At 35.9% G+C, this 26,753-nt stretch overlaps 1 protein-coding gene across 3 annotated transcripts in view; it reads right to left on the bottom strand.

Annotated features, from left to right (window-relative positions):
• Positions 1 to 26,753, bottom strand: part of TUT7 (terminal uridylyl transferase 7) — a 32,379-nt gene that overhangs the window by 5,302 nt on the left and 324 nt on the right. For 2 of the 3 annotated variants that reach the window (XM_085213062.1, XM_085213063.1), the window contains exons 2-25: positions 24,257 to 24,783; positions 19,870 to 20,048; positions 19,242 to 19,358; positions 18,018 to 18,195; positions 17,508 to 17,596; positions 16,559 to 16,610; positions 14,693 to 14,762; positions 13,097 to 13,223; positions 12,157 to 12,276; positions 11,007 to 11,138; positions 10,083 to 10,263; positions 8,587 to 9,719; positions 8,311 to 8,461; positions 7,576 to 7,662; positions 6,325 to 6,425; positions 5,752 to 5,809; positions 5,038 to 5,141; positions 3,912 to 4,001; positions 3,709 to 3,822; positions 3,514 to 3,591; positions 2,759 to 2,936; positions 1,494 to 1,541; positions 1,296 to 1,387; positions 736 to 851 (exon numbers count right to left, since the gene is read on the bottom strand). In XM_085213062.1, the coding sequence (XP_085069188.1) occupies positions 736 to 851; positions 1,296 to 1,387; positions 1,494 to 1,541; positions 2,759 to 2,936; positions 3,514 to 3,591; positions 3,709 to 3,822; positions 3,912 to 4,001; positions 5,038 to 5,141; positions 5,752 to 5,809; positions 6,325 to 6,425; positions 7,576 to 7,662; positions 8,311 to 8,461; positions 8,587 to 9,719; positions 10,083 to 10,263; positions 11,007 to 11,138; positions 12,157 to 12,276; positions 13,097 to 13,223; positions 14,693 to 14,762; positions 16,559 to 16,610; positions 17,508 to 17,596; positions 18,018 to 18,195; positions 19,242 to 19,358; positions 19,870 to 20,048; positions 24,257 to 24,752 (4,091 nt within the window). In that variant the 5' untranslated portion in view covers positions 24,753 to 24,783. Of the gene's footprint in view, positions 1 to 735; positions 852 to 1,295; positions 1,388 to 1,493; positions 1,542 to 2,511; positions 2,559 to 2,758; positions 2,937 to 3,513; positions 3,592 to 3,708; positions 3,823 to 3,911; positions 4,002 to 5,037; positions 5,142 to 5,751; positions 5,810 to 6,324; positions 6,426 to 7,575; positions 7,663 to 8,310; positions 8,462 to 8,586; positions 9,720 to 10,082; positions 10,264 to 11,006; positions 11,139 to 12,156; positions 12,277 to 13,096; positions 13,224 to 14,692; positions 14,763 to 16,558; positions 16,611 to 17,507; positions 17,597 to 18,017; positions 18,196 to 19,241; positions 19,359 to 19,869; positions 20,049 to 24,256; positions 24,784 to 26,753 lie in introns of those variants that run through there. The other variant, XM_085213064.1, reaches the window with a different exon arrangement.

Raw genomic sequence — 26,753 nt, forward strand, 5'->3', positions numbered from 1 at the left:
GCTATATGATATACAAATGAAAGCAGGCAATTATACCTAAAGATAGACCTAAAGTATCTTGAAATAATTTTAAAGAATTCTTAAAAAAAAAAAAAAAAAACAACAAAACAAAACCCCTACCCCAATACAAAAAAGAAAACAAGAAAAATTGACTAACAGTAGTAGCCAAGAAGTTTACTAGAATATCTGTATCATCAGATAACATACTAAGAACAGTATAGAAAGGACTTTTTTTTGTGCTATGTAAAACTATGGCGTGCCTCCATCCATGTACTTTGTGTTAGTCTAATGTGAATACTTTAAGAAGGAGGTAGTACAGTTACAGAAAGTACAGAGAAAGGCAGGCAAAATGAAGGAGCAATTACTAAAAAGGGCACAGATGCTAATTTGGCAAGAAGCTACAAGATGAACACTACTGTGACTTAAAATCTCATCCAGGAATTATCATTACTCACAAAATCCTCCTATGAAATGCTTATGAAACTAAATGAATGCAAGAGATCCCCAGAAGACAGCCAACTAGTGTACCTGTTATAAAGAGCATCTCCTAGTGCAATGGCTGGACAAAGGACTGAAGAAACATCAGTGGTGTTATACTGTTTATTTTCATAAATGCAAAATTCCATTGATTTCTGCTCTCTGGAATGCTGTATGGAATATAGCTGTGAATGCACAGCTTTAGCATTGCTATTCTAATCTTCCTTCTAAGGAAACATATCACAGAACTATACTTACTTTCTTCTCATGGGACAATCTTTCATGAAATGGCCAATTTTACCACAAATTCTGCAGCATCTGTCATTTGGTGCCAATTCTCCTTCTGTCAATACCTCTGGATCAAAGAAGTACTCCTGAAAAAAAAAAAAAAGATGCATATAAATTACAGGTTCATACACTGGGCAATCAAAACAGATAGGTAAGTTGTCAAAATTTTGCTTATGTACAGTTCTAATGAGATAAAACTGTCCACTGCTTCCTCTTCCCCACAGGCAACCGGCTGACTACCAGATGTGCAACATTCTTTCTTAAACCAGTCTTAAAAAACCCTAAGCTTTTCTGATTGGGGCTGAACTGTCTAAAAGCCTACACAATGAATATCTCCCTTGATCAGTATTTTGTATGCCTCCACATTTTATAGGTAAACAATATGAAAAAAGAACTCAGTAATAACAGTTCAAGGATTTATAAGATCACTGCTGAAATTAAGAAAAGCATTAAGAAACCATAACATATTCTTAAAAGTGCTAAGTTACACAATGAAAAACATGCACATAATGCCCTTAGAAGCAGCTTACCATTTTTGATGGATATTCTTTAGGAAATATTTTTACAGGAGTACCAAATACTTTTCTGCCGTTTATAAAAGCTTTCATTATAAAGTTTGTCACTAGGGAAACACACACAAAAAAACAGAAAACATCATCTGAACATCAAACAAGCCAGTAAAACAAGAATTATCACTTAACATCCAAGATTTTCAACAGGAAACTTACTTTTTCTTGATAATCCAGCTCCAAGATTGTGGTTCAAATCGAAGGGGTCTGTATGGAGAGCATTAGAGACATGACTCAAATATTTATATACATATATATACACATACACAAACAAACAAGACAATTATTTTGAAAACAAAATTAATACACCAAAATTAAACTGTTTGTGAATTTCTGGAAAATAAATTAACTTCATGGACAAAGGATCACGTTAGTGCAGATGAAAAGTGAATGACGTATCCCCAAGTGCATTAGGCACAGTATAGATTGACAGTCGAGGGAAGAAACTGTTCCACTCTGCTCTGTATTTTTGCAGCATCACCTTGAGCACTGTGTGCAGGTTTGTGCACTACAGTATAAGGACATAAAGCTACAAGGGAATATCAAAAGGAGAGATATAAAGGTGATGAACAGCCTGGTGGGCAAACTGTATGCGAAGTGACAAAGGTCCCTTCGATTCTTTAGTCTAGAGAAGAAGAGACAAAAGAGAGGCCTCATGGCGACCTACAGCTTCCTCATGAAGGGAGCAGAGGGGCAAATGATGATCTCTTTTCTGGTGACAGCAACAGGACCTGAGGAAATGGCATGGAACTGCATCAGGGGAAGGTCAGGTTGGGGATAAGGAAAATGTTCTTCACCGGAGGGTGGTCAAACTCTGGAATCTACTCCTCAGGGCAATGGTCATGTCCCCAGCCTGCCAGAGTTCAAGAAGCATAAGGAGAACGCTCTCAGAGATAGGGCTTGAATTCTGGCAGGTCCTATCTGGATCCAGGAACTGGGCTCTGTGATCCTTGTCATTCCAACTCGGAATATTCTGTGGTTCTATAAAACAATATGCTTAAGTTGTATGTGGGGCAAGACAGTAGAAGTTCTTTCTATGAAAGTCACGTAGGCCAGAAAATGACTTATGGAACACTTCTAAAATGTATCACTGCATTTTCCTAATAGAGATCTTAGCATTAACAGTGTAATACATATACAGCATTAAACTGGTCATTCAAATATGAATTCTGCTAACCTTAATATTAGTGGGAAAATCTCACAGGTATGTTTTTGGCTTTGCAGCTTTTTTGCAGGTCGGAAAAAAAAGAATAATTTTTAGCTCCACTGAAAATGAATGGGAATTTTATGAAGATTTAAAACATAAGAAAATAGCAACTTGTAATCTATTAATAGAAAACTAAATAAGCCAACACAGAATGACCAAGTTTTTCATGTGGACATTAAGGAAATTCCATATAGGGATGTACATTATATGATTTTACCCTCAATAACAATGTATTTGGAGGTCCACTGCTTCTTGAAAGTTGTAAGCAGGCTCTTTCTCCTAATGCAGATGACATGCTCTTTAAAATCAAATTCTTCTGTGTAAAAACGAAGAAGTCCCAGCCACAGTTGCCCTACAGATTCAGTGTTTTTGCCAAAGTCAGGCCAAACAACTGGCTGAAAATGACAGAAATATGTTTATTTCCTATACTTATACTGGAGAGAATAACTTAACTTTCAAATCCAACACAATCCAGTTACTCCAAGATACTTTCTTTCTAAACTGCCACTAAGAACCCAATCATTGATTATAATAGCATGTCTTTAAACTTTAAATTGAATTTGTGTTAACAGAACTGGAGAATTAATAATACTTCTAAGATCAGGTTTTGCCTTTATTAATTCACTTAATTCAAAATTATTCAATGGGTTTAACCTACTAAGGCCATAAACATAACTAATATTTAAAAGGAATTCTCTACTCAGTAATGTGATGTACACAGTGATTGATCGTCATTAACATCTTAAAGCAATTTATTTTAAAACTACTTTTTTTTCAGGTTATGCTGTGGATTTTTTTTGTTTGCTTCTTTTTCAATGTACAGATGCTTGCACTGCTGAGTTCAATATAACCACGTTCTTAAAACTTCACATTTCAATTTTTAAAGCAATAGCTACTTCAGTTCCACTACTGTGTTCAATCAACATATCTGAGAACATTCCTTAAAATGAATTCTTTTTCATTTTTACTTACCAATTCTTCTATCTTATCAAAGAAATAAACGTTCCAACCATCAACTAAAATTTCAGGTTTTTTTGGTTCTTTGTAGATCTGAAAACATAGTATTAAATTCAATAAAAGAGCCTTTATGACTAACCACTAACATTCTTCTGATCAATACTATCAATACTGTGTACAGATGCTGATTTCTTTATTGGTATAGTGTACCTCTTGAAGAACAGGGATGACAGGCGGATTTCTCTGTTGAAGAAAATAAAGCACCATAAGAGTATATGCATAAGAAGAAAGGCTACCACGAGATGCATCTCCAATGTCGCACATCTACAAAAAGAAACACAAATTTAATCTTTTATGATCATCACCTCATGGTGCACGTACTACTGCGTACTGAATGCCTGAAAAAAACTCACCTTTGTAAAAACTTTCATCGTATAGCACAGATATTTCACTCGAGGATCAATGGCTGCATATGATGAAAGAAGTCTTGTATTATGCAAGGCCTATGAAAATAAGAAATCCACGTATGAAATATAGGAGGTCTGAAGAAGTTGAGGGAATGAGCTGAAAACACATAAAATGTTTTTAGTCAAGAGAAGACAGTGAATGATTCAGAGCACTGTAGATTCAGAGTTCACATGCATACTTCTTCAATTTTTATTTATTTATTGAATTTGTGTTAACAGCCTGTAGAGCTGTGAGCTCAACAATTAAGCCCTGCATAGCAGAATGTATATTGAGAAAGGAAACATTCAACAATAAGGTTATCGCTACTACACTATTGAAAGGCTAACAAACAACTCATGCTTCTCAGAGTTGCTATAAAGCAGAATTTACAGAACAGTACTTCAGAAAGTGAAGTATTTGTATATTACTGCATTTTCAAAATATTTGATAGGGGGTTAATTCTTGAATTAAGAGATTTCATTCCAGAAAAGTGAGAGCTATCAAATTACCCATGGGGATGCAAAACTTCAAGTACACACTTTTAGATTATGTAGTTGAGGTATCCTTCTCTACTTGGGCTCCCCTCAGACTCATACAAAAGCTTCAGAAAGCTTAATGCTTGGCTCTAAAATTCACTTTCCTTCAATGCTGCAAGGAGCTGGCTACTGATGTACAAAACATTGGGGAAAAAAACAAAACAAATGATACTCATTTTTAAAACATTTGGCCAGTGACTTTTTTCTCAATTGTGTTGTGTTCTAGTTCAGGCAAGCTAGATTCTTGTTACTATCCCAAGCCTCAAAAGCTAAGCATAACTTGTGATGGGAATTGAGAGATGGGAAAAGTGAAGTTATATTATTCTGTCTGTTTCACAGAAAGAATTAAATACTATCACTTATCATTACTGAAGAACTACTATTTTGTCTTACAGATGTAATAACACTAAAGTCTTGACTGCACAATTGATTGCACCAAGTCAAAAATAACTCATCTGTGCTGGACAATGGAGTAGAACTGGAACCACTGGAACCTAGACAAAGCAATCATTGCATCTCAAGAAGCATTTTACTGCTAAAAAACAGATAACCTTACCAGAGTGTTATATAAACTGATGTCTACTTCAAGACCACTTCTGACATGGAAAAATTTGACAATTGGGACTTTAGCAGTTGTTATAGGCAAGACATTTCGTAGACCTAGGAGGAAATATTTCATTATTAAATGTGTACAATAGAGTCATAACAGTATGGAATACTCCACAAATAATCCCAACCATAGTAAGAATCTACACAATAAAATCTTAGTTGATATCAAAATTGTATCAGTAATACATGATTATTAAATGACTTCAGGCATTTGTCAAACACTTTGTATATGTAATATGTATAGTATAGTATATAAATATATATGAGATAAACCAACACAAGCACTGTAAAATTGCTTTTCTTGTAGATCAAAGAGGATTACTTCAAGCTTGTATTAGGCTACTTTTTATCATTACATTACTAGGCACTAAACACACAAACACAATATAGTTACTAACATGAAGCCTCAAACTTCAATTTAAGGCTTGTTTTTACACACTGAAGTTATGAATCTACTGTCTGCCCAATTCAGATGCAGTCTTATAATATTAAAACTCAGAAATCTACACATACAAATAAGTACAAATGTCCACAACATACTCCCTTAGTTATCAGTATTAAGTTCACACAATTTTATGACTTTCCATCTACAGGGCCCAACATTTTCACATATCAACTGAAGTCATAAACAGAATAACTTATTTCAATGTTTAAGAGTTACCTGACTGTTTCTTGAGAACTTTTGCTAAATCTTCAATAATTTTGATGCAATCAAGTCCCTAAGAGATTAAGAAAAATAGTGAAAACTCAAATAACACCTGCTACAAGTATTTCAAACAAATCTTTTATTAGTTGCCATTTATGTTTAAAGTTGCATAACTGGGTTTCACATAAAACAATTACGTATACACCAGAAATTGTTTCAAAATTGCACTTATAACTTCAACACTAGACAGACAATACCTCAACACAAGCTTTTTAAGTTTTGTTTTATATATGAAAGACTCATTTCATGTTCCACTGCTTCCCATTCATCGGTGTTCGTGCTACAAAAAATGTTAATTATCTGCACAGCTAATACTTGAAATTATGCTAGCACCCTAATTCAGAAGAAAACTGTCTACGAAGACTTGAGATTCTTAAACTCATGCACAGATCAATAATAAAAAAACATAACACCACCTTCTTTTTTCACACCTACTTGTATTTTCCCTCTATCTGAAAAGCTTTCATAAGGCTACAACATACATACAGTGCAAAGTTTACATTCACTGGAAAAATCTTGTCAAACTACCTCAGCAGTTTCCAACCCATCCATCGTCATACAGATATCAAGATCACTTTGTTTGAAACCAAAGCCGTTTTTTGAGGAGCCAAACAAATTCAGCTTTGTTCCTGTAAGAGATGTGATGGGTTATAATCACATGTTATCAAACAAAACCTTGAAATCACCACATGCTTTTTAATACAGGCATGAAAACACTAGTGATTTTTATGTTACTTCAAAACTTAGCTCCTATCAAACTCAAAATGACCTCTGCTTTTATTAGCTCAAGTCTGACAGATATAGAAATAAATTTGGTGTTCCCACAGTTAAGCATTCAGGCCAGGACTGAAACCAGATTAAAATAGGATTGCTTTCTACAAGAGATCTTCGAGATAAGGCACATCTGAAGTCCAAGTCCTACAGATAAAAGAATCCAGAAAGAAAACAACAGTTTCAAACAGCCAGGATCTGAGAAAAAGCCAGAATTTAAAAATATTTCAAAGCCGATAATCTGTAGCAGGAACAATATGGATCAAATGCTTTTGTCCCTATAAGAAATTTAAAGTAGTGTATATATATATATGTGCAAACATATAGACTAATGTATGTATGAAAGTGCACCTACATATATACAGAAGACAAACTTTGAGGCATTACCAGATTTTCCATGTCTCGGTAAGTATATAAAATCAAAGAGTAGTGATGAAAAAGCAGAAACATGCATATAAACTAAAATATTGTTCTTTAACCTTAGAATCAAGACCTCTACCAGAATTCTTAAAAACAAAAAAACTTTTTTTTTTTTTTTTTTTTTAAAGCAGATATAAGAAGAAGCTTGGTTAATGAACAGCTATCTTGAAACTGTCCTACTGCTTTTTATTTTCTCTTTAACTTGCCCTTGTTCCTTTGTACAGATGCATTTTTATGCATGATAAAGTCACAGAAGGGTTAAAATAAAACCTGGGGGGAGGCTATTGCTTTTCTTCCTCACTTTAAGCAAACAAACCACACAGCCAACATAGTTTTCAAGTCTTTCTTCTTTGTTATAAGAAGTAAAATTCTTATCAACAGGAAGGAAGTCCAGGGCATCATACACAAAATTGAGACATTAAGATATGTTAATAATATGACCACTGTAACAGAAGATATACAATAAACAACAATACAGATCAAATGCTCAAAACTAAAATGTTTATTATGCGGATATGACATGTTTTCTTGGAAAACACTTACGTATAAAAACATCAAAGCATGAATATAAAGGCAGAACTTAATCACCTGGGAATTCCAGTCTAATGAAGTTTTCCAGGTTTTGTCTTATATGTTCCCGAGCCTGATCCTCTACAATATTTGGAGCAAAATCCTCTTTAAAAATGAACAAACAAACAGTTAAGGTAAACTGATCTGTAAAAAGAGTCAACAGGAAAGATTCAAATGAAAAAGGGAGGGGAGCACAGCAAGGGGGAGAGAAAAGCAGAGGATTCAAATGTGAAGGAATGATAACAAGGATGAAGTAGAAGAGAAATACCTGTTCAAAGAAAAACATTAATTAAACAAATAATGCATTTTGTCTGGTCAAAAATGGTGAGAGAGAAAGGAAGAAAGTTGGGTCACTCTGAAAAGAACAAAAGTGGAGAAGTATTATAAAACAGTATTCTGATTCCAGTTTTTCAAGAACACTGAAGTCTTGTTGAGAATTTTAATGTAAAGGCATCAGTCAAAACACTCCACCATAAAACAAACTCTTAGATTTATATTAAGATTCCTAAACTAGTTGTCAGACAGCCATTGCCACAGAGGCAAACCTAAATATTTTTTATTTCTCAAGATATAAACTCTAGACACAGTCCAATTGTAGTCTTACAAATCTTATAAAGTATAGTCATACTCTAGACAGTGCAGCAAATAAACTAGTCACCTTTAGAATAATAGTCTCTGGTTATGTCATTGGTTTTTGCAGTTGTTTTTCTTTTTTTCTTCCCCACAATAGCATGTAAAGGAGAAAAAACTTACGGTAACACTGGACACAAACTTGATCTAGAATAACTGAAAACTTGGGTGTCAGAGGTGGCAGTGGGTCCAGCTCAATTTTCTTGAAGTCTTCTGGACAATCTCGTTTTAAGTGACCTTCCCGTTTGCACAAGCTACACACTACTGTAGGAGACTGCATGAACAGAAAGCAAAATTGGTTTTAAAAAGCATAACCCCTTAATGAATTTGAACAGTACTTTCATATAACTGATCAGAGAATATAAACAACATGTGCATGTTCTGTTAAAGCTCGCTTACCTTGCCCCTTGTAAAAGCTTGTTTACTAAATTCATAAAAGAGTTCAGATTCTAAACACTTTTCTACCACTGCATTCTCTTCACAAAGATCTCCCTTCTCAATAAGATCCTCTTGACTGAAACTGATCCTAAGAGATCCATGAATGTTGTCTTCAAAACGGTTTTCTTCATATTTATTGGTGATGGACAAATCATCGTCTTCCTCAGATAGGGCATTCTCATCTCCAGATCCAGGGTATGTATTGTCTAGTTCACCTTTGGTTGTTAAGATACCACCACATGTTGCCTGGTTTAGAAGACTCAATTCTTCCTCCTCTTCCTCCTCCTCTGAGTTAATAACTTCAGCCAGTTGATTCTTTGTTGAATGTATGAATTTCTGGGGGCATTCATCCAGTTCATCAGTACCTTCGGTACTCTCCTCATCAGCATCAATCTTGTTATCCATTATACCCGTGCACTCTAAGCCAAACTCATCACTCTCTACAAGTGCTGTTATTTGAAAACCTTCCAAGTCTGAAGTACTGCATGTCTCTATATCTTGATCTGTCATTGTTACAGGGAGATCTCCACCATCACTGTCTTCATCTATTCCCTGATCAGTAGACAAGATATTATTCCATCTTGTTTCTTGCTCTTGTTCTTCCTCTTCCTCCTCCTCCTCATTTCCACTCTCCATCTCTTCACAACTTGGTTTAAAGCCCTCATTATCTCCAGAAATAACCTCTTCAACTATGCAGTCTGAATCTTCTTGAGCAATTCCCAAATGACTTGTATCATCGACAAGTTCTTCTTCTGTCACGCTCTCTGAGCCATCACACACCTTTGAAGGAAAAGTTCCATGTACCTGAGGAATATCTGTAGTTTCAATTACATAACCTTCCACTACTGCTGTGTTAATTATACCACTGACGTTTTGCAACTCAGACTTGTCAGGCTTTACAGTGTCACTTCCACTGTCCGGCTTTAGAAAGTCCTCCTCGTGGGCATTTGGAAGGGACGTTTTTCTCAATTTCACAGGTTTTTTGTGAGGTAAAGCAAAATACTTGTAAGTTGCTCTCAAGCAATGAAGAATATATTCATACATTAGCTGGCTGTTCAGAGTTCTTGCAACATTCCTTTTGACCGAATACGGGTCTAGTAGAAAGAAAAAGTGAGCCAGCAGTGCAGAGGTTAACTTTTAAAAAAGTAACATACTTAGATACTTCAAAAAATTCAAATATATTATTGTTAGTTACACTGAAATGCCTAGGAATATAAATGTATGAATAGAACTGAAGACAATTTATTTTACTTTTTTAAAGACCATCTCTCACATTACTTCTGATAACACTGAAAAAGTGCCCGAAACTGATTTTTTTAAAAACATTCTACAACACTGCTGGGAATAACAATTCAAAGCTAAAAAACCCAGAGTTACTGCACTTCATCTCAACAGCAAAGAAAATACCCTGGAAAGTTCATGGTAACAGTTCTTTGAAGTCTGTTGCTATAACATACCTTCCACAGCTATGCGCTTTTTAGGCCAGTCCTTCAATTCACGCGACACTATTTCTTTCAGTCGTATGCTAATAACCAAATCAGCCATATTGAACTCCAAGGCATAGAAACGAAGCAGTTCTACCCAAAGTTGTCCTACAGGTGCTGAACACTTCTGTACTGAATCAAATACTAAGGGAACCTGTCAATTATAGAAAAAAAACCCTTAATATTTAATGCATATATAGATATTCAGATATCTGCTTATCTAGAACATGCATTTGCAAACAATGTCATTTAGTTTGATTTCTTCATGTTCTGTCTGTAAAGTGACATTACAAGATTTATAACTACTTCTGTAGCAGAAGCAATTGCAACACCTGCAAAAAAGGATGAGATATCGTATGGTCTTATTATAAGATGTCAAAATAAAAGACTGCAGCAATAGTTGAAAAATAGTGTTAATGATTAATAGCAATTGATTATGTAAGTGTCTTTGTTATAATTTACAAATTTCCAAGAAAACAGCATAAAATACATTACAGATTCGAACTTTTATTGCTAACTGCTGCAACATGTCATTAGAGAACAACACTATGGGTTGCACAGTAGTTGTAAAATAAAGTACGTGTGATAGTTCAAAACTAAGATGAAATACAATCATACACTTGATTTAATTTGAAGTAAATTTGTTTTAAGTCTATATTTTCTCCCTTAACAGATTAAAACCCAGGGCCTTACCAGAGACTTGAAGTAATACCTGTGAGCTTCTGGATACCAAAGGATAAGCATAGCAAGCTCTGTATGAAGCAATTATGTAATATTCCATTTGCTCTTATGGTTTTGAAACATCAAAACCAAAGCAAAAATAGAAGCTTTTTTTTCTTCCCCAAGAACAGTAAAAACTACTGCACTACTACCAAAGGAATGTTAAATGTTTCACACCTTGTCCCTTGTAGGGGAAGTTTCTTGTGGCAAATCAGCATTGTCAACAGGGTTATGTTCCCAAACCACAACATCATTCTCAACTTCTTTAAGATGGAAATTAGTTAATTTGTTTAATGAGAAACCTTCAATCTAAAGAAGATAGAAAAAGAAACAAAAATTAACATTACATGAAGTTCAAAGCATTCTTCCCAGGGTAGTAAGCCAAATTAGAACAAAGTTTAAAATCAGCTTTCTCAGGCCCTAGAAGATAATCCCAACCTACTTCCCTCTTATCCCTAAACTTCTCTAAAAAAAGCTCTTGAGAAGCACTGCATTTGAAAATGAATATTTCAATGAACTTTGCTTAGCACCCTGCTCAAGTATAAATATATATATTTTAATTATATAGTAATACTGTATAGGACTTTTTCTCACATTTAGTGCAGAGAGTGAAGAGACTCTGGGAAAGAGTCGGCCATGTAGCAAAGAACTGCAAGTTAACTGCAAGTTAACAGAGTTAACTGCAAGGCCTGTGTAATTAGTTATGGAAACTAGAACATCCACATTGAATGTTAATTAAATTTACAAGTGACTGTATGAACAAAAATACATGCCATGGATATAACACCTGAATAGTGTCCTACAGAATTGGTTTCTACCCATAATAGCCTGATCCCAATGCCCAAACGTGCTCTTGAACTGTAGTCCACACTTCCATTAGAAAACCAGATGTCAAAGTTCAATACATTGTTTTGCGATATAGCTGTGTTAATTCAGAGCTATCAAGAATATGGAAGAAAGGCTAAAGAAATAAGAAAGTAGATTGTTATGCACTGCATTATTCAATTACCCTTCTCCTTAAAGAGGCAGCAGTAGCACTTAATTCAATGACTACGACCGCAAATTTTATCCTTACAGGCAAGTAATATATATATATATTCGGTAATATAGTAACTAAGTAATATATATATACTTACAAGTTATATAAAAATTAAGTGTACATTGGCTGAATCACGTTCTCTCTGAATTCCTGCAGAAGTGAGTGGCTTACAGCTTTCTTAGCATAGCAAGAAGCTGTCAGGTCACACCACAAGTGAAAAGATGGATCCTCTGCTCACTCACTCACTCACTCACTCACTCACTCAACCCAGTTTACTAATATACATACCCATGATCCCAAATATACAGGTAGAAAAGGCTCTTTCCTCTGTTGCAGAAAGAAGATAACCATTAATGCAAACACATAGGGCGACAAACCTCCTTCCTCAGGATGATCAACACAGCACAGCTGTAAAATAAATTGTGCAGTAATTGCAGTTTCAAGAGATACAGTAAAAAATATTATTTTCCTTCCCGTTAAAAATAAAATCTGTCACTATATATAGTGAGAAAAATTTGGGTATCTTTGAGCTCCTCTTGTGAGATTGATTCTGTTATCAAGGTCAGTTAAGAGTCCTGCTGCAAATATACCACAGAATCAGAGTACACAGAACAGCAAAACAGCATAGTGCAGATTTTCAAAATGATGACTCATTTTACATATATGTAACCAAAGTTAAAATATTTTTCTATGTTCTTCATAAGATTGTATTTTAATTGCACAAGTCTTTGAACAAGTTTGTTATTTTTTTAATTCAAAAGAAAGTTTTATCTATGTGAGAAGGAAACATTTTATTTCCAGTCTTTTTCACGATGTATTAAGTTTATGCTAACTGCATTACATAGACATTTTTCTGATTTGTTTGGTAATATAAAAGAACAGAACATTAGAGCTTTGCATGACACTTACTGAATCAATCTGAAAATTCCACTTCTAAAATTTAATGGAACATGATAAGGCAACAAATCATAGACTCATAGAATGGCTTGGGTTGGAAGAGACCTTAAAGATCATCAAGCTCCAACCCCTCTGCCATAGGAAGGGCCACCAACCTCCATGTCTAATTTAGGCTGTTTATAACTTAAACAAAAATTATACCCTTTTTCCAGTATTCTCTCTAAAACAGTTTAAACAGTGGTTTTCTAAATCATACTTACAGTTTAACCAGTATAGTACTGGTATATTCATTAAATATTTTCACAGATGAAGGAATAAAAATAACTCTTACCTTTGCCCAGTACCTGAAGGCAATCACTAAAGATGCAACAGTAGGCTCCAGTTTTCCAATGGTGGCCAAATGGTTTGTTGTCAGATAAGCATTTTCATTCCCTGCACTTACTTTACAAATAAGGCCACTAAAAACCAAAGAGAAACAAATTAAAAGACATTGGAGGCCTTGTAAGAAGAGACAGAGGTCAGACTACATCTCACAAAACAATCTAGAAGGCAGCTGTAAGGGAAGATTGAACAGCTTTTCCAAGACAGCATATCTATATTAAAAGAAGCATGAAAACCAACTTGATATATGATAAGATTGAAAATGAATGCACTATACATCGGCTGCCCTGAAAGTAATGTCTTCTATTTATTTCCATGGAAACTACAACAGATACAAATACCACAATAAGACTATTTGATAGAGCAAATTCTCAGCTACAGAATACTACTTCTTAACGTAATCAGCACCATCAGCTATACATTTCCATCAGTAAGACTCGGGAGTCTAAGCTTGCAAAAATCTGCACCAGCAGACGTGACATCTGTGCATAGCCGTCCAGAACATGGTTTGTCCTGCACATTGTTGTCATCACAGCTGAAATGCACTACCTGTTGCCTCACTGGGCTCACGTCCATTGTTAGGTCTCAATAAAAGTTCAGCATGCATTGAAGAGTGTCAAGGGGGTGCCATTTTTTCCACATTAGGGAATTCAGTGCCGCCCCTTTATTTCATATGCACTTCCATGCCACTTGGTCAGACTGTTCCTCTGCTGCCATCTGTTGCACAGCAACAAAATGCAACAAAATATTGCTGGGAAAGTTCAACCACTACTGCCATACTATCAACATCTGCCTCTGACTTTGTAGGCCAACAAAATAAATAGGAGACATTACTTTTGGAAGCACGCCTCATAATTTTCTGTAGACGTGTGTTCAAATACATTCCAAATTTAAGTTAATTGTTTCTAACGTGTTCAATTCTAATGATATTAAATCACTGAACTGTAAAACCTCAATCCTGATTTCCTTCATGTATCAAAAATATTTTTCCATGCCACACCCACTGCAAAACAGTTTCTATGCTGTTTCCACAGAACAAGAAACACTTTCAAACAGTGAAAAAACAAGGTAGCGGCAAATAACTGGTAATACTCCTGTACCAGAAAGTATTTATAGAATGTTTCATGAATCTTAAGTGATTTCCATTAAATGGGCAAAATTAAATGTCTTTAACTCGTGCATGAAATATTAGTGAGGCTATGCAAGCTGATCTTGCCCTTAGAGAAATCTTTAATTTAATATGGAATCTATGTTATCTATAAGGAAGCAAAGGAAGTTTCTTCTTAAGCAGTAATCCCAAATGGAGGGGTAAAGGCACATGCTGGAAGCCAAAATGGTTGAAAGGACTGGAAAATACGCAGCTGAGGACAGAACAACCCTTACCCTCTTATTCTAGGCTAGGAATGACTTGCCCATGAGTGTTAGTTTGTGTTTCAAGATCCATGGAACTGTAACAATTTAGTAAAGAAACATCACTTTTCAGATGTTGGTACATATAATTTACAATGCTATATACTATTAGAACACACAAAGTGACAACTGAGACCTTTGCTTTTCTCTGCATACCACCACTGGTATTCTAGTATGGAAATCTGCATCAACTCCAATAAAAGATTCTAGGGGGGAGAAAAGAGAAAAAAGCACATTAGGTATGGTATTGACATAAAATATTTTGAACTGGATGCAACTAGAGGAGTTCAGCTGTATTCTGACAATTTCTTCATTATTTCAAAATCAGTTATTTTATTCATTCATCCAAGGATGCTGTACATTAGATGTGATAAATCAACTCCAACATGCTCTTAATGCTAGTTTATCACATGTGATAGGAAGAGCATGGTCTATACTCTATGATAAGAGTTGTTATTTAAGCAAATACTTAAGAAAAAATGAACTTTACAAAATTCATAAATACTGTACACGTAAGTAGGGATATTTTGGTTGTGCTAACTTTACTGTAGGCAGATGGAACTTTAGAACAGCTTTAGACCGACAACTTCCGTAAAACAAAGGTATTGTGAAAGATTAAAGACATACAACTTTATCTCAGTATCAGGTGGAAATACAGGAATTAATTTAAATTTCCCTTGTAATCTAGAAATGCTCTACGCAAGTATTAGAACAGGCTTGCTAACAAGAGGTAATGTCTTCCTCCTAGACTTTATTTTTTCCTTCTCTTATTCTTCATATAACTCTTCAAACTTCATTCAGATTCTTTTTTTTTTTTTCATTAACACCGAGAAGTATAAATACCACTACAGCTCCTCCTCCAATTGGAGCATATTGATCCAAACTTGCCTCACTGTTTCACTAGGTCAGATGCAGAGAGAACTATGAAAGCGTAACTTAGGTACTCAACTCAATGACTGTAAAACTGAAGCTCTGTTATGCTCGAGCCACTGAGACTGATCTCTTTGCTTTTGCCATGGAAGTACCACAAATACCTAATACTCTGGCCTTGTATCTCCAGACTCAAAAAGACTTTGCACAAGATGTTAAAGAAAACACTATTCAAAATACAGATTCTGAGTTCTTATGGGATCTGGGCGTCTTTTTTTCATCTCTCGTTGAGTAGTAAATACTGCTATCCTCAAAGACTGCTATAGTCATTTGATCAGACAAGATCACATACATACAGCAGAAGGGAAGAGAGGGACAAATAGAGGAATGGAAGAAGGATGGGAAGAGAAAGTCTAGACCAGAAAGTACATGCAAGTTTAATGTATTTGCCTGGAACTATACAGACTGAATTCCCATCTGTGAACAAAATGCAAGGTCAAATGTAAAAAAATTTTTTTTTCAAAATTTGCCTTTAAAAGAACAGAGTTTATTTCCTATTTATTTATTTATTTATTTTTGTCTGGATATGCTCTAGCTGGCTTGAGTACATTTAAGATGTAAAAATGCCATTTAGGAAAGTGATATTGTATGACTATGTATTAGTACACACAGTCATATTCACTGCTTGCAAAATGTGTCTGTATGCAGTCAATAGTACATTAGCTCACTGCATTAACAGACAAGTGCATACAATTACAAGAAAACAGATCACAATCATAGAATCAAAGCAGTCTGATCAAGTTAGAAATGTTCAATGTACTTCAGGTACTATACTGGTTCATACTGCAGTTAGGGAAAGAAATGCACCACCTGCCTTCTTCACTTGTGATGTGGAAGAAAACATCCCATTAGGAATTCCTCATATCAACAGAAATAACTCCAGAAGTCATAAAACTAACTATAAAAACAAGAGTAATTTCTGCCTCTACCAGTGTATTATTTTCTGCAATAATTTTCAGGTTCAAATTAATTAAAAAACCCTCAAAATAATTTGTTTTATATATTCAACAGAGGTGGAATTGATTAGCAGTAATTGTTTAATGGAATTGAATAGGAAGCAACTGTTCCTTACCACTGTTCTGTAGACTTTCTTGAACAAGTAAGAGAACATCTGGCTGACTCATCTGCGAATAAAAATAATAAAATTGTTTTCATTGCAGTGAAAAAGATGATTTCCCACATCACTTTTTATTCTATTTTATTTTATTTTTTTTTAAACAATGCCTCTAGGTCAATTTGGTTTTTCTTCCAAGACAGCAAGAGGCAAACAGAGTAAGGTTGTATCAGGAGGAATATGTATGGAAAAATTGTGGAGCAACTGCAGGTTTATTTTTTATCTCCAACAAATCAGAATACTGAAAAATACTTTTTCAGTGAGTTTAATCAGCTTACTTTCTGAAATCAGTGGACCTGTCATGTGTCAAAGATTGGAATACAGCTTTTAGTATAAATATTTTAAGAATATAGATCATTTTTTTCTCCATTACACTTCAGTATTCATCAGAGAAAACATCTGATTTTAGCTATAAGAATGTCAAACCAGGAATAATTTTAAGTGTGGAAACAGAAACTTTTCACAGTCCTGAATTTCTTTCCAATGTCTCTAGCACAACAGCATAAAAGAAAACAACAACAACAACACCTACTAGCATGAGAAATTGATACTTTAAATTAATTTGCATATAAGATGGTTTAATGGCTCAAAAATGACATAGCAAACAGAAACTCTAAAGCACAGATGAGTACAGAAGCAAGACCACGGAAATGCCATTTGATCCAGCTGTAATACAAGACAAATAAGTTGATCTACCCCATACGACTGCTAGGAGTTGTCACGGTATTAGAAAAAGCTTCAGTGAAGTATGAAGTCATGTTATATTACAACAGTATTAGTGTGATAGCTTTGTTCTACCCAATGCATTTTCATTTAAAGAATGCTATTACCACTTCGTAAGTTATACTGACATTATATATATAAGTGCAAACCACTGTGACATATTCAATAAAATGGTCTTACTTACGCTGGCAGGAAACTGGATGTCTATGTTTATGTCTGAAGTTTTGAAACCAAATCCGCTAAAGGAGGATCCATACAATCTTAAGGAGCACTCTGCAATGAAAATAACGCTCCATTTATTTTATATCTAAGTCTGTAGCTACTTTACAACACCAACAATGCATCTTACATCTACTGCTAGATTTGATAACCACAAAAGCTCGTGAAGGATCTTCCAACAGCATTATGCTCACTTAGTAAACCCTACCTTCCATTGTTTAAATAGTAAAAGCTTATGATGAAGGTAATATACTCCCCACATCCTGTTCATCTCTAGTTTTCAGTCCAGGTCTATTTAGGTCACGAGCAACATTGTAATTTAATTCTGATATTGCCACATCATGTTGTTTAAAGAGAGTAGTAACTAAATAACATATTTTAGTATCCAACTAGCCAAGTTTTTAAACGAGTTTCCACCTCTGTGAACTTATAACAATTAACATATCTAGCAATTAGAAAAAACTGCAAATAATACCTGGCAATTTTTGATGCAGTACGTCTTCCATTACTGTTCTAATCTTGAGCCTTTCTTGTAAATCTGCATTACTTAAGCCGAACTCCTGTACTACATTTTCAATGGCAACATCAATAGCTTTAATCTGTGAAGGTGTTGGAGGAGGCAGGGCATTCAATAGCTGTTCCTCTTGCTTTTCCTTTAAAGATAAGAAGACTAATGATTCTGTTCAGTTGCTTACTGTTCTAGAATGAATGCATGCAACTTATCTCAATTAATATAACCACAGCTTATCAAGACCACGAAGGTAACTGGAAAAATAACAAGAGAGAAACTGCAATAGGAATAAAACATTTATATATACCAAGAAGTTTCAATAACCTGCAGGGGTACATACGTGTGTACATGTACTTGTGTATATGTATCTGGAATGTAAAAAAAGTCATTAACTCTTTCATCAGCAGTGTGTGTGTATAAGTACACATGTATCTGGAATGTAAAAAAACCACACCAACTCTTCAAAATCTATGAAGCAAGAGAGGCTAGAAGTTAATGAAAAAGAAACAGAAAACACGATCAAGACAATTACTGCCTATTTAAAACTTGGAAAGCAGAATGAACAGAAAAAAAAATTAAAGAGTAGTAACACTGAGGTCATGCTGGAAGTTACTTTGAGATTTGTTCTGAACATGATCAAACTAAATCATGATCATCTAAATAGGTCTGCAATAGTCCACATGCAGTTAATTTCATTTACAGTATTCTGAATGGCAATCTTCATCCAGACATACAGCTTATGATTTTTGCTTATTATTACACCTCACTGTTTTGAACTTTATCAAAACACTTAACTGACGAGACATACCAAATATACACCAAAAGGAATGCACGTAACTAGCCTACTAGAAGAATTATAGAACAACAGAAGAGTTGAAACAGGTTTCTTTGTTATACTTGAACTCCAGTACCAAATACTATTCCATGACAAAATAAATTAGGACTTCCTTTAATGATGGACATTAAAAAGTATAAATTAAATTTTGAAAGTGAGAGTGGAAGTAAAGTCCAGGCATTAAGTTTACTCTTTTTATGAGCCTCAATACATAATCATTTTGAAGGAGCTTCAAATACAGTAAAAAATATATGAAGAAAGATTTTAGATACAGTGCAGTTTCATAGTTAATAGCAAGTGAAGACAGCTTCAAAAGCTTGCATTTTACACTTCCTCTTCTGTCCTTAACTCACCTTTATGCTCTTTTTGTGTCTTTTCTCCTTAATATGCTTATGAGCAAAAGTCACAGATTCAATCAAAACATCACATAATTTGCAGGCATATTTTGCTGATGGGTAGCTTCGAGGTTGCTAAAATAAAGACAGAAAGAAATCACACCATAAAATAAAGAATAATACTAACTTAATTTTGTTCAATACCCTTGCTAACAGGAAGACTAACAATGAAATCCAGGAATGCTCACTCTATCTTTCCCAACTCTATCTTTACAATCAGAAAGTTCAAACATCAAATATAATGCCAGAAGAAGAGTGCTGCTGGGCAATTAAGTCCAGTACCCCCAAAACCATGGTAGAATATATTAACTGAATGCACAATAATTTTTTTCTGATCTGCTGCCCCAACCTTTAGTGAACCGATGTTAATTGGAGAGCTAATGGGACAGTCTTTTTTGCAATTATCTTGCTGCCACATTGAGACTTAATAATAGAAAAGGATAACTTGCCTTCTCTTTACAATTCATCTACTCGGTCGTTACATCAATAATGACCTTCTAGCTATAGCCAGAGAAATTGCTCAATATGCATTCTCTACATTTTATTCAAAGATTAAAAATATAGGGGATAAATAAAACAGTGGCACCTTCTTCAGTCTATAAATGAAGTCTCGCTTCAATCGTTCTTCAGCTTGCTGTAAACCTAGAAGCTCTTTTGCTGAAAGCACAGATTCATCTATGACTGGGCCACCCACTTCATCATCTTGATCATACTCATCTTTTCTACTTCTTCTTGATCTCCTTGTTTTCCTGAGCTTCTTCATTTCTTAGAAAGAATTAAGAGCAAACACATCAAATAAATTCAAATACCACACAAAATTCTGGATTTCATTTCTTCTTTAATTTCCATTCTACTTAAGCGCAAGTCAAAGAATGATCTACCTTGCATTGTATCATAGCCTGTTTTGTGCGAGTCCGATAATAGCAAGAGTGTGTATCTATGACAGAGCCTAGATTATCACTTATTACAAATGACGATGAAACACTTGTTCATCTCACTGAAAATTACTGGCATGCTTATTTAGATAATTTTGCTAAAGTTGAAAAAAAATTAAAGATTTAGGTGCCTACTTGAGACATACCAGTATAATGCTATGAAGATAGAATATGCCCAAAGATTTCAGGATGCTTAATGCAGCTTAGATACACGAAGAAATAATAAAGCTAAGCAACACACAGGTCACTAAGACTATACAGAAAAACTGACTGTAGGCTTATCTGAATCGTTCATAAAAGCTAACAGCACTAGGAGTTAGCAGTCATGGGTTAGCTGGCATAAAACAAAATCATCAATAGTAACTGCCTGTTAATACGTACTTGTCTTTCAATTAAACTAACACATGGATCATTACTGCCTTCACATTATTTAAAAAAATAAATTAAAAAGTATCACCACCTTTTGGCTCCAGATCAAGAAATAAAGAGCTGTCTAACTACTCATACACATCACTTAATAAAGCTACACAACTTGCACAATAAAGATGCTTAGAAAGCTTATTATGTTTACAGAAAGTTCTGTATCAAATAACTCCAAACACCACTTCTTTTAAGCAATGCCTGTTGTCATTTTGAAGCAGGAATTGCTACTAGTCTGAAAAAGATGTGTAAAACTTACCTCAAGAATGAAAACACATAGGCTGAATTTTCATGTAAGACTTTAGATTAATTTTCACTTGAATGGTTACACAGGATGTCCAAATGCATAGAGTTTCAATATTTCCCTGCTCCTGACAAAGTTTACGTAACTTTCTTAGACTCTAAAACTCTTGTCATACCATGAGGTTTATTTGTAATAGTCAGAAAAAAAGAAAAAAAAGACATCTGCTCTACCAAATGTATTTGTAAGGTTTTGTCCCTGCTATCACAAATTTTGTCTCTAATAACTGGCAAACAAAGCAAAACAAGCTGGTTGTGAATTTTCAATCAGTTGTCTGATTTCATTCACTGAATAACATGTTTGTGCTGGTGTTGTAAACAGGAAAAGAACAAGAATGGTAATACAACCCCCCTCAGCAGAAGAGCAGCCCAAGCATATCCTGGAATAAACAGAACTAAGTCTTAATAGGGATTCCTCTTCCTCCAAATTAGTTCCAAAGAACAGAAACAGAAGTCATAGCCTTGTCTTTACATAACCTTTCCATTTTCTGTACTGGCTCTCCTGCTGAGAATCCTAAGACCCGCAGTTGTTTGACCACATTTTTTTTTCTGATGAATGCTGGTGGGACTTGCGGAAAACTGTCTATTAAATAAATGTCTTTGAAGGAAAGCATGTGACCTAATTATCATTTACCTTTGTAAGTACTAAGTTAGTTCAGAAAAAGCGGCAAAGAAATTTAATACTTCTAGTATTATTTATTAGTTGAAGTAGTGACAATCTAACTATAGGCTAACAAGTAAACAAGTACTAAAGGTACGTTCAAGTTAAAGATTATGCAGAAAAATGAGGGCCTCACATTTGGTAAACTCTGTGTGAGCTACAGTAAAAAGGCAGGAAGCTAAAGAGTAGAGACAACTGCACAGATGTCAAATAAAAGGAAACATCAAAAAAGCACTATTAATAAATGTTTGCTATCTGACAGAGTTTATGCAGGAACCTCAAGAGGTGAGCTACACCATGCCTGTGCTTCACAGCAGGATGAGCTTTGTCAATGCTAGGTGATGCTCATCCAACCTATACTCAAAGGCATTTGCACAGACTGCATGAGTTGTGAAGACAACGTCCCGAGTACTTCACTAGTGTTACACAGAGAAACTTTCCCTCTATTCCTCATCTGAATCCTTCCTGTTGAATTTCAGGCCTGCTCCTTTTTGTTTCTACTATTGGAAAGATTCAAACAAGATTACCATAATATTTCCAATAACTTTCTATATCACTGAAAGTTATTATCATGCCTGTTTCCCACTAGCCTACAGAATAAAGGTTTACTCTGTGTTAGTTGATGTTTTTTAGGCGCCCTGACAACCTTGTTGTCTTGCACTGTTCCTGCTTTATTTATTCAAGAGAGCTGTTGAAGTGGACACAACACTACAGCTAATTTTGCCAAAAATATACAAGAAAAAGAGTACGTCAGGCTACAATTTTGAGTTTCTACACCTCACAGTACCGTGATGCTGACTACTCATTTTCATCTTCCTATTCATTATGATCCTAGATACTTCTCTGAAGAAATGCTACTTAATAGCTCTTTCTTCCTCATTTGTGCATTCCAACTTAAATAACAGTATTCGTATGTATTCATTTGGTATCTCAACCTGTATGTAGCTCAATTCTTCAATTTTGCTAAATAATTTCAATTCTTCTTCCTGCATTTCTGCATTTAGTTCCTACCAGCTCTGCAGCTCATTTATATTAATAAGAACACTGTGTACATTCATAGTTAGAATAGTGTAACAGACTTTCAACAGAGTAGAGCTCTTGCAGAAGTTTGGTCAATGCTTACAATCATTTTAAGAAGATCACCAGTGCTTTCCGTAGCTCTACAACTTTGCTGTATTAATTTCATCCAGAGAATTTTCCTACAGTTTACTTATTCTGGGACTGTCACCCAAGTGTTGAGAATACTATTAACAGTATTTAACTTTTCTCTCATGTCATCATTTTATCATTTTTAAGAAATAAATTAGATACTTCATACTTTCTTCTAGGCAAATCCACATTTACTGCCATTTGTCTCTTTGCTATCTTGCAGATAACCACAGCAGGTTACATTATTTGTTCCAGAGTGGATTCCCAAAATGAAAGTTTTAAAGAGAGGCTTACCTTTTCCTACATGCCACTAACTCAATTCCCCTGTGTAAATTCTGCTCTGCTCTTTCCTTCTGAGACTGAGCTTCACTTCGCAACTGATTTCTAACAATGAGACACACTGGACACCTGCTCAGAGTTCGTCCTCTTACAACTGATGTCAAGAAAGGACAGTACAGTCTCAGACTTGTATACATCAACTAGCAAGACCTTCTCAGTAGAGGAGCCTATCAGCCCATAATGTTAATTAAAATAAAAGACTTCTTGGTAACAGTTAGCTGATCCTTGTTAGCAGCACCTCAGCTAGGTCACAATCTCTCTCTTTTTACCTAACTATAAACTATGTTTTTTCTTAAGAACAGGATGAGAGGTAATGGCCTTAAATTGCACCAGTGGAGGTTCGGGTTAGACATTGGAAAAAATTTCTTCTCAGAAAGAGTGGTGACGCATTGGCACAAGCTGACCAGGGAGGTGGTTGAGTCACCATCTCTGAAAGTGCTTAAGAACTGCGTGGATGTGGCACAGAAGGACATGGTTAGTGGGCATGGTGGTTATGGGTTGATGGTTGGATGAGAAAGCCTTAGTGGTCTTTTCCAACCTGAATGATTCTACGATGCTTCTCACTGCTTCGGTCTACTTATACTTTCTTCTCGTACTTGCACTCACTGAAGTTCTGATTATACTGATGACTTTATCCCCAGCCCAGCCTGTTCTCCTCTGCATTTTAATATTTAAGGTTTGTACTTTTCAATATTAGTATCAGTTGCTCCTAGAAAAGTTTAATGCATATGGGAACTACATTATTTGTTCTTACCGTACTACTTACTAGCATTAAGTTCTCACAACATCTCTGACACATTGTTTTCAGTCTTCATTAATATGCACTTTTATGGACTTCAATGGCAGCTCTAAAATTTTATCCTGTACCAACCTAACTGAATTATCTCTAGCAACCTTAGCAGATTCAATCAAACCATACCTGGAAAACTGTAAACAGGGACAACATACAGTTGCTGTAATTTCTGTACCATGTAAAAGCTAACACAATTTATAAAACAAGTTCTATACCACACACTGTACTAACTGGTGACTCAATGTAGTAAATTTGCATTGTATGACAGAACAAAAACATTTTTTTTGATTTAACAGTGATTGTAGAAATTTTACTTTTCAGTAACATACACAGAAAGGTACCAAATAGCATGTATAATAACAAACATCTTGATTACCAGAGCTTCCTCTCTGCATGTCTGACATGTCTTCATCTGCTAAGTCTTTCTGAAGTTGTCGTCTTACATTTCTGCTTCCTGCACCTTCAACTTCATGAAAAGAGTCCTTTCTTGTTCTGTTATGCACGGGAATCCAGATTCCAGATCTGTAGTCTCTCCAGTTTTCAGAATTACCACGGTGGTCATCAGATATCCACTTCTTTATTTGGTCTTTGTGGGTATCACTCAACTTTGACCCTTGACTAGGAGTTATATTTTTAAGAGAATTTGGGCTTCTGAAAACAGTACGTGGTCCTTGTCTGGGACTACCTCCATAATGACCTGGTGATCCCTTCTTCTTCTGCAGGCTGATATCTATTTTATTGCTATGGCCATTTCCATATTCATCCATTACTTGGTAGTCTTTCCGTGAGAGACCTCCTTTGAATTCTTCTTCAGATATTATCTCCGGTTCCTTACTTTGTTTGGTAACGTAAGGCTTTGCAGTATCTCCCATAGTTATTCCTATTCAATTTTGTGGTTCACACCTAGAAAATAAAAAGTTAAAAGGAGTATTTTAAAAATAATCAACCAATAAATACAGATGTACTGGTTATTATTTTATATGAAAATCTCAAAAATAAAAGCCCTGGCTTTGTAATACTGTGAAGGCAAGCACATCTTGGTGGAAAATGAAATTTTATTTCAATCAAATAAAATTCAAAATTAATATAAGCTTCTCCTCTTGAAATGTCTAAAGCTGGTTCACAAATTGCAGTGATAGTCCATGGCCTCTTTTTTTTTTTTTTTTTTTTCTTCTCTCTTCGGTATACTCAGCTCAGTACAGAAGAACTTTTAAAGAGTCACAGAACAAACTCTGGTACACACAGAAAATTTAGGAAGCAGTAAAGGGAATGCTCCAAAGTGATGGAACAAGGGGGAATGGTTTTAAACGCAAGGACGGAACATTTAGATTGGTTGTCAGGTGAAGTTCTTTGAGGAGAGAGTAGTGAAGTGCTGGAACAGGCTGCCCAGATAGGCTGAGAGCCCTGACCCTGGAGGTGTTCAAGACCAGGCTGGATGGGGCCTTGGACAGCCTGGTCTAGTATCAGATATGGAGGTTTGTAGCCCTACCTGTGACACAGGGTTGTAACTTGATGATCTGTGGGGTCCCTTCCAACTCAAGCCATTCTATGATTCTAAGAAAAGTTAATTAAAATCATCATCCAAGTATCATCCCCCACCATCACCACTGCAGACACTGTTCACTTTGTTAAGCATTAAAATCGTGATCAGTGTTACAGATGAGCAACAATTAACTGGTCTGAGGCAAACATCACCCAGTGATTAAGAAGAAACCTTAACTGCCAATGCATTTTGCACTTTTTACCTCTTCCAGCACTCATATTACTGGGTAGTAAACATGCATATTTCATACTACTTCAGTACTGCCTAAAAAACGTGGGCTGCCAATATGCCACCTAGACTTCACCACATCTGTGTTCTTATCATAAAAGGCTTTCAGAGTACTGTATTTAAGCAGCTAACTTAAACCTGGGAGACTGGGAAAGGAGTGTTAGCTGGAAGAGATGTTAAACCAAATAAAGAAAAGCAGTCTGTGTATTTTGCATGATTGAAATCTAGCCATATACAACCAAAAAGGAATTTTTTTTCTTTTTCAGAAGAAGATTTATGCGCTTAAGACTGCAGAGAAAGCTACTGAACTACTGAAGCAGTAGATAATTCACTTCTGATGTGTTCAGTATGGATACTGGATGCTTGATTTTACAGATATCTATCTATACATATACACACACACTCACATGTGTACGTACATACATTTACATATGTGTGTATACATACATACAAAAAAGTTCTGCAGGCCCCAAAGGCACCATTATACCTCTCAGTGTCTGCTTTCTACCAGCCTGAAGCTTTCAGTATGTAACCACCACATAAGCAGAGCTCTGCTCTTACAAGAGTGACAGCTCCTGGGTCCTTCTCTGAAGACCTGAAGTCAGTCAGTTGCACATTACTGCAGGGGTGCAGTCATTCTAAGTAGGAGCCAGTAACAATAACGAGAACAAACTGGACTTGCTTCTTATCTTAGGAAAAGAAGCTGCCACCAACTCCTTACTTCGGAACGGCCCACAAACAGGTCGCTCCGCAGTCATCTCGAGAACCCAGCCCACGCCCAGGCACAGGTCGGGCGGGACGCTAGCCGTGCCCCGGCCTCACCCCCCGCAGCTGACACCAGGCAGGGCGCGGCACTCGCGTGGGCCCCGGACGGCCAGAGCTCAGCAGCAACGCCACCGGGGCGAGAGGCACCCCCCGCGGGGTCGGGAAGAGCGGGCAGTGCGGCCAAGCCACCGCTGGCTGCCGCCAGGCAGAGCGCCGTCACCGCCACGCGGGACACGCGCTGCGAGGCCCGGGACCCTCCTTCGCCCCACAGCCCCCTCTTCCAGCCCTCCTCAGAGCACGCACACGGCTCCGGCCCGCCTCCTACCTCCCCACTCGG

This window comes from Meleagris gallopavo, chromosome Z, assembly GCF_905368555.1.
Source record: "Meleagris gallopavo chromosome Z, MGAL_WU_HG_1.1, whole genome shotgun sequence".
Taxonomy (NCBI): domain Eukaryota; kingdom Metazoa; phylum Chordata; class Aves; order Galliformes; family Phasianidae; genus Meleagris; species Meleagris gallopavo.